The following is an 8,579-nucleotide window of genomic DNA, read 5'->3' on the forward strand; positions in this document are numbered from 1 at the left end:
ATATATATATATATATATATATATATATATATACACACACACACATATATATACATACATATATATATAAAGGTGTTTTAAACCCTTCCCACACTCTTGCAATATTGTAAACAATCTTTCTAACCTCTAAACACTGTAAACGAGCACAGAATGTCATGATTTCAGTTCCCTGCCTCCTCTGCCACCTATGTGTTCTTGGCCACGCCCACTTATCTGCTCTGCATGGAGATCAGCTGCAGGAGGAAGCCTCTCCCACAGCTGTGGGCTGCACATAGGTGCTAAATAATTCATTTTGCATAAAAAGTCCATGCCGATCGTGTGGCTCATCCATCAATCAGCCAGTTGTGTGTCTTGCCCAATCTTATTTTGAAAAACCGCGATAGAGCCAGTTGGCGAAAAATGAACCGCGAAGTAGCGAGGGACTACTGTCCAGATCTAGTAGAGTGCAGTTTGAACGGATAATGAGGACACGGATCGTGTTGTAAAGAGCTTTGAGTATCTTGATAAGACAGAAAGAAGCTCCATGAGTTCAGTCCATTTATCATTTACTAATTGCTTGGTTGAAGACGTTTTGTACAAAAATCTAGTAAATGCAGCTGTTTCACACCAGACCCTTGCTGCTTTGATTTTCATGCAGCAGCAGCATCTTGATCAGAGGACAAGGCTTTGTGCTCTAATTGACTCACGGTTGTTGTGTAGACAGCCTCGGGGTCGTCCTCCATCACCCTCGACAGGCCGAAATCAGACACTTTACATACGAGATTGCTGTTGATGAGGATGTTCCGCGCAGCCAGGTCTCTGTGGACGTAGCCCATATCTGCAAGATATCTCATTCCTGCTGCTATGCCCCGCAGCATTCCCACCAGCTGGATGACTGTGAACTGACCGTCGTGTTTCTGTGTGGCGAGACACACGGGCAGGTTAGCCATAGCCATCTTCACTGACCACGGGGCCACGTGCAGGTTAGAGCACTGCAGCAGCTCCAACACCATCTATCATAGACCTGATGGGTGCAGAGCCCACTGCAGAGAGAAGCTGGTAACCACACTGTGCCAGATTCATAGGTGATACTCACCCTGAGGAAAGCATCTAATGAGCCGTTCTCCATGTACTCGATGACAATCATGACCGGTTTCCCTGAAGGGAAAAAACACAGAACAGCAAAGAAACAGGAGTTGATTAATTAATACCTAAATTTCACAATACAACGGCTTTGCCTAATCTGATTCCAAGTTATTTTTAGCTGCTTGTTTCATTTGCTTTTAATTAAAATTTACCATCTGGTCCATTTATTAACAAGTCTGCACGGGAAGAGAGAGAGTGCACGTTAAAGCCCACACGCTATAGGGACAATAATAGCAACGGCAAACAAAGTGTGTATGTGTGTGTCTGTTAGCAAAATTTCTTATGAACCGGTAAGATCATCAATAAATGTTCTGAGAGTTTAGTGAAGGTGTCAGTGAATGATGACTGGATGAACATTTAGTACCTCTCGTCACAACTCCCTCCAGATGGACGATGTTGGGGTGGTCAAATTGTCCCATGATGCTGGCCTCGCACAGGAAGTCCCGCCTCTGCTTCTCTGTGTATCCCACTTTTAGTGTCTTGATGGCAACCGACACGTCCCGCTTTCCAGGCAGCTTCAGCCGGCCGCTGCACACCTCCCCAAACTCTCCTGCGAGGGTTGAAACTGCTCATGAGTGAAGGGGCCAGCGGATAAAAAAATCACACGCTTCACAATGACAAATTTATTAGTGTATTTCGAGACAAAGCACCTGTGCTGTGCTGGAATACAAATTGGAGTACGACACCTTGTTATCCTCAGGGGAGTGTAACTGAAACCTATTATAAGACGCGCTGCACATGCACAGATACTGTCATTGACCGCCTCACTAAAACCCATGTGGCAGCAATTTTCAGCTGCAGGTATCTCTGCAGAGCGCAGACCACACATTAATTGCAATGAACCCCCCACCCCCCGTACCCCCCCTTGTGATAGCTCTATCAATATAAGAAGCATGAAGCTGTGTCCCCATTCAAGGTGTAAATATTTGGCTGTCAGTATGATGTATGAGAGCTCTGAGGCAGTAAACAGGAAGAGCTGAGGATGGGCTCACCTGCTCCAATAACTTTCTCGATTTTAATGCATGAGGCGTCCAGCTCCTTGGCAAACTGATGGACAGCCCTGTTGGGGTCCTCGTACGTTTCTGGGTGGATGTAGGTTTTGGTGCCCGGGAGTTTAACTGTAGGAAGACAAGACAATTAGTGCTCTGATGGGTATGCTGCCCGAGGTCTGGCAGGTTCTGGGGCTGGAGGTTCAGAGAGAACAGCTGAACAGTCGGGTGTCAGAAAGGCTTTTCACTCCTCACAGCTCAGGACAAAGAACCTGTGCAAGGTAGTTCTCATGAGACTACCAGTTTGCTCTCCGCTGAAAGAGAACCAGTTTAACCAGCCCTGCGGTTCTGACTCTGCTTTTAAACCCAACAAAATAACAGCAACAAGGACTTCAAAGGTTCTCACAGATGAACCTTAGAGTGCCTTGGAAATGTATTCACACCTCTGGGTATTTTTGTCTATTTTCCGTCCATCCATCCATCTTCCTCTTTCTGAGGTCAGGTCTCGGGGGCAGCAGCTTGAGCAGGAAGGTCCAGACATCACCTTCCACAGCCACCTCCTCCAGCTCTTCTGGGAGGACTCCAAGGCGTTCCCAGGCCAACTGAGAGATGTAGTCTCCCCAGCATATATGGGTCTTCCCTGGGATCTCCAGACCCCAGGGAAGACCCAGGACATGCTCAACGAACCTCCCTAGGGAGGTGCCCAGGGAGCATCTTTACCAGATGTCTGAACCACCTCCACTGGCTCCACTTGATGTGGAGGAGCAGTGGTTCTACTCTGAGTCTCTCCTGATAACTGAACTTCTCACCCTGTCTCTAAGGGAGAGTCCAGCTACCCTGCAGAGGAAACTCACTTCAACCTCTTGTATCCACGATCTCATTCTTTCAGTCACTACTCAGAGTCCATGACCAGAGGTGAGGGCAGGAACGTAGACTGACCGGTGTCAGCCGTCCGACCACGGCACAACTTCCGGTTCTTTTGTTCCCAGGTGAAGAGGAAACTCACACGAACTCAACATCTTCAAGAAGTAAATTTTATTCACAATTTAATGTTGATAATTCAGAAAAAGTTACAAGCTCAGCGCTGAGGCGTCCGTCTGACCCGTCTTAACCCGGAAGCGGAGGCCCCGTGTAACAGAACGCCCCAGCTTATGTTGGCCCTTGGCTCCGCCTCCACATCCAGGGTGGGTACAGCCTATCAGAGTGTATCAGTGGGGTGACTATGAATGGCGTCATTGGTCTTATCTGTTTCTAATGGTTGATAATAGGGTGATGTGCAAATCTAAGTGTTGGAAGCAAGCTAAAACAAAAATGACTCCTTATCGGGTGTTGACACTGGGATCGCTCGTTGTGAGCAGCTGAGACTGTATGATCTGTTACAAACCAGGTTATGAGTCAGAGCAGGCCAGACCGGGCTTCCAGCAAGATTAAACTTGTAACACTGAAAAACAGAGAGCTTTGTCTTACAGCTCAGCTCCTTCTTCACCACAACAGACCGGCACAAAGTCTGCAATACTGCAGATGCTGCACCAATCCGTCTGTCAATCTCACGCGTCATTCTTCCCTCACTCATGAATAAAACCCAGAGACGCTTGAACTCCTCCACTTGAGGCAGAACCTCACCCTGGACCTGAAGCGAGCAATCCACCCTTTTCCAGCTGAGGAACATGGCCTCAGATTTAGTTGCCTTTAAGTTTAATCAACAAGACCTTGTAGGTTTGCTTGTTGCCCATTTTATTCAGAGGATAACCCAGTCAGCAGCGGTCTGTCTCATCTCTCTCTTCAACGTAACGCTGTTTGGAAACAAACATTTGCAACAAGCTACAAAAGTTAGCATGCTAGCAGGTAGCAAAGAAAGCTAATTATTTAACTAACATCAGTTTGTTAGAACCTCTTTGTCATTTTATAGAGAACAGAAGAATTAGATTTAGAAATAAAGTGGTGCAGTTTTAGTTTGGCTCTGCTGCTCGTGTGTCTGTGTGAAGCTGACAACACAGCCGGCCGCCCACAGTACACTCTTAAAATGGAAACTGTAGCACGTATTTATGTAGAGCATCATTAGACAAGCTGCTCAGGGTGAAGTGTGTCCATACTGTCCTCTACAAAACAAATCACTGCTTGAAAACAGATCTGTTACGCTGGTTTAAAACAACTCAACCATCTCGTCTCTTGTGATTAAATAATAATTTTTAAAAAGTCTTGGACTTGAACATTATTTATGAAAATTGCACGTATAGAAAAGCTGATTATAAATCGGTTTAAATTCTGACTGAGTCCAGGATTCAGACAGAGCATGTTCATGTCAGAGTAAGTAAATAAAATGGACCCTGACTTTACGTTGTTGTTGTAATATCAGTGAAAAGGGGTCGTTTTGCTGAAGGTTATCGTCACGTCACAGTCTGACAGCGTGCCTGAAAACAAGCCAAGCAAACGGAGAGACACACTTCTTCTCTGGATGCTGGAGAGTACCCGGACCAATCTAGTGGCACAAACACAACAAATCCTCTGCTCTCCGGGGAGTGGGGGGAGGGGGGTGGCTGGCAGCAGATTTCCCACCACTTGCTTCCATAATTGCTCCGTCCATCCAAGATGACAGCGGATCTGATAGAAGATGTCTCCTCACTTCTACATGGCAGACAAATTGGGTGTGTGTTGGATTTGGGATCTGTGTGACTCCTGTCGGCCTGACAGTGTCTCATCATTCCAAGACTCTCATACTCCACAGACACTGCGTGTTCGCAGCAGCTCCTGTTGGAGCAGAAGGGACTTGGGAGTTACTGAAGTGCATCTGTCAGATACTTAGCAGCAGTCAACCTGGGCTCTCTGCCTCTGCCCCGGCCGTATGCTCGGCACCACCCCTGACCCTGTGCTTCCAAAGCAGCAGTTAGCCTACAGCGCCAATCATTACAGCGCCACTTGGGACATCTGTCTGCATTTGGACCTCCAGGGGCATCATTAGGGGTGGCACATCAGTTAATGCCCTAAGACAGCCAAGTGTTTGCAGACCAGAAACCATGTCAGTCACTAAAAACTACCCAACTACTGTTACATACTGCCTTCACCCTCCTCCTCTGGCAGCTGTCAGACCCGTGTATTTGTAGTTTCCTGACTTCTTCATCTCCACAGACAGTGGAGCCAATCAGCAGCGGAACGTGGGCCTCAAATCAAAGGAACTCTGTCCAACTGGCAGGTGCTCATAAGGTTTATCATCATATACAGTCTCTCTCTGTGTAAAAGTGTGTGTCTGTGCTGATAAAGTACTCACACTGGAAGTAGAGCTCCTCATCTCCCTCCTGATCAGCTTTGCTGTAGCCGCAGTGTCTGAGCGGGGGACAGGAGAACAATCAACAGATTGCGTCACAAACTCCAGCCCTAAATTGCAAGAATTTTAATGTGGCAGCAACATGTGAGAAACAAATGTCTGTGGAGGCAGGAAGAGAAAGCAAACAGCTCAGAGTGGAGAGAGTCACAGAGGAAGCTGATGACGATGCTGCACAGCTGTTCAACATCTGGCAGCAGCTTCAACCTGAGGAGGTGAGCGGAGCACAGAGACGAGGAAGCGGCTCTGCAGCATTATTGTGTACGGGCAGGGACGTGTGCCGTCACAAACTGAATTTGAATTGCTCAGACTGAATCACATCATTTGAAATTAAATCCTTTGGTTTGAAAAAGAATCTCACCAAGTTGAATCTGAATTTAATGGTTTGAAAATGAATTCATTTGTTCTGAAACTCAATTTCATTGTGTTGAAAATTCAGTTTGACTACTTTCACTTTCAGTTCTATAATTCAATTTCAATTCCAAAACTCAGTATTTTGTGTCACACGTCTGCGTCCTTGAGGACCCAGACTCCAGGACTTCAAGTACTTGGGGTCCACTGTCCAGGAAAATGGGGAGTGTGGTAAAGAAGTGAAAAAGAAAGTCCAGGCAGGATGGAGTGATGGAGAAAAGTTTCAGGAGTGATTTGTGACAAAATGGTGTCAGCAAAGGTCAAAGGAAACATTTACAAGACAGTGGTGAGACCAGCTGTGTTGTATGGTCTGGAGACAGAGACATGGACAAAAAGACAGGACACAGAACTGGAAGTGACAGAAATGAAGATGTTGAGGTTATCCTTAGGAGTGACAAGGATGGAGAAGATTAGGAATGAGATCAGATAGAACTTTATTGATCCCGCAGGAAATTGTTGTGCCAGAGTTTCAGTACAAAGGAACATAAACAAGGAATCATACAGGATATAAAAAAACCAGAGAATATAAAAATATCAGCAATTAAGTTCCAAACAGGTCAGGAGTCACAGTCAGAGATTATTTATTGTCATTCGCACCCCACATGGTACATGTGGTGGAACAAAATTATTTACACAGGGTCCCAGTTACATCCAACAATAAAATGTATAAGAAAAACAACGATAAGATATGAACTAAGAAAAGACAACTAAAATACACTAAGCACTAACAGCATAAAAACATTAGGTCAAACAGCAGCACGAACATGAACAAGAGACTGTGTGAGCAGATGAGCACGCATGAACACCTCAACATGAAACAGATCAGCAGCAACATGAAACAGATCAGCAGCAACATGAAACAGATCAGCAGCAACATGAAACAGATCAGCAGCAGCATGATGTGATTTTTCACAGTGATTATTCTGGTTAGAGATTCATGAGTCTAACAGCCTCATGGTAGAAGCTGTTCCTCAGTCTAGTGGTTCTACACTTAATGCTCCTTAACCTCCTTCCTGAGGGGAGTGGGGCAACAAGTGTGTGTGCTGGGTGAGTGTGGTCCTTCATGATGCAGATGGTCCTTTTCCTGCATCTGGAGGTGTAGATGTCTGTGATGGTGGGGAGGCTGACAGGCAGAGGAGCAGACATGTGTGAAATGTTTTAATGTGAAAAACATCCATCCATCCATCCATCCATTATCTTTACCCGTTTATTCCATTTTGGGTCACGGGGGTCGCTGGTGCCCATGTCCAGCAATCACTGTGCGAGGGGCGGGGTACATCCTGGACGGGTCGCAAGTCCATCACAGGGCCACATAGAGACAAACGAGACAAACAACCATTCACTCTCTCATTTACACCTAGAGACAATTTAGAGTTACCAATCAGCCTAACATGCATGTTTTTGGTCTGTGGGAGGAAACCGGAGTACCCGGAGAAAATCCACGCATGCACGGAGAGAACATGCAAACTCCACCCAGAAAGGCCCCTGGACCGGGGTTTGAACCAAGGACCTGCTCGCTGACAGGCAGCAGCTCTACCAGTTGCGTGAAAAACATTAAAGTGTTTATTGTGGTGCAGAATTAATTTTATTGTTCTAAAGGGGGAGGAGTTGAAAAGTTTTGAAGGACTTCCTGTGTCGTTCTGTGGAGCACCTCGGTGGTCTCAGTCTACGACTGAAGGTGCTGCGGTAAAAGTCCAGTGTGTCATGCAGGAGGTGTGACGTGTTGTTCAGGATCTGGAGCAGTTTCCTCAGCATCTTCTGCTCAGACACCTCTGTCAGAGCCTGCAGGTCCACTCCCAGAACTGAGCCAGCTCTCTTGATGAGTTTATTGAGTCTGTTGGCATCAACTTTCTTCACCCTGCTGCACCAGCACACCACAGTGTAGAAGAAGACGCTGGAGTCCATCGAGTGGTAAAACATCTGTAGCATGGTCCTGCAGACATTAAAGGACCCGAGTCTCCTCAGAAGAAAAAGGCGACTCTGTCCTTTCTTGTATAGGGTGTTGGTGTTAGCTGTCCAGTCCAGTTTATTGTCTAGGTGGACCCCCAGGTACTTGTAGCAGTCCACAGTGAGATCATCAGAGGTACAGCACAGGCTGAACAGCTGGGAGATAAAGTTAGAGGGGCCACATTGACATGGTCTGGGCATGTCCAGAGGAGGGACAGTGGTTTGGACATGTCCAGAGGAGGGACAGTGGTTTGGACATGTCCAGAAGAGGGACAGTGAGTATATTGGTAGAAGGCAGCTGCCAGGAAAAAGACAAAGAGGAGACATGTGGATGCAGGTAGAGAGGACATGGAGGTAGATGGAGTGGGGACAGAGGACACAGAGGACAGAATGAAACAGAGGAGGATGACTCGCTGTGGAGACCCTGAAGAAAGAAAAGCCGAAGGAAAAAGAAGACATTCGGGTCCTTGAGAAAGCCACGAAGTAATCAAATGCAGATTGACAGATTTACATTTTGGCGTCTTTTGAGCTGAATTAGTGGGGCGTGCACATGAACTTGGCATGAACACGTGCACGCACCAAGCTCCAGCTCAAAATATGCTGTAAAGGAAGTTCTTTTTTGGTGCTTTATGGCATCTGTTGCATCACCGACTCCTTGAGACTGAACCCCACGCCTACATTTATGTAAAGGAAGTAAATCAGTCAATCAGGGATTTGAACCGGTGACCTTTTCACTGAGAGGCGGCAGCTCTACCAACTGCTCCACCATGCCGCCCCATAAAATTATA

At 46.5% G+C, this 8,579-nt stretch overlaps 1 protein-coding gene across 1 annotated transcript; it reads right to left on the minus strand.

Moving 5' to 3' along the window:
- Positions 1–629: 629 nt before the first annotated feature.
- On the minus strand, positions 630–5,435 carry LOC119418733 (ephrin type-A receptor 7; the record flags this gene model as incomplete). The annotated part of the gene is given in 5 exon segments (XM_037686067.1): positions 630–896; positions 1,076–1,137; positions 1,490–1,675; positions 2,118–2,243; positions 5,380–5,435. Coding segments are annotated over 5 exon segments (697 nt in total), but the record flags the coding sequence as incomplete, so codon positions are not given.
- Between the last annotated feature and the right edge of the window lie 3,144 nt (positions 5,436–8,579).

This window comes from Nematolebias whitei, chromosome 12 (genome assembly GCF_014905685.2).
Source record: "Nematolebias whitei isolate Nwh7 chromosome 12, NemWhi1, whole genome shotgun sequence".
Taxonomy (NCBI): domain Eukaryota; kingdom Metazoa; phylum Chordata; class Actinopteri; order Cyprinodontiformes; family Rivulidae; genus Nematolebias; species Nematolebias whitei.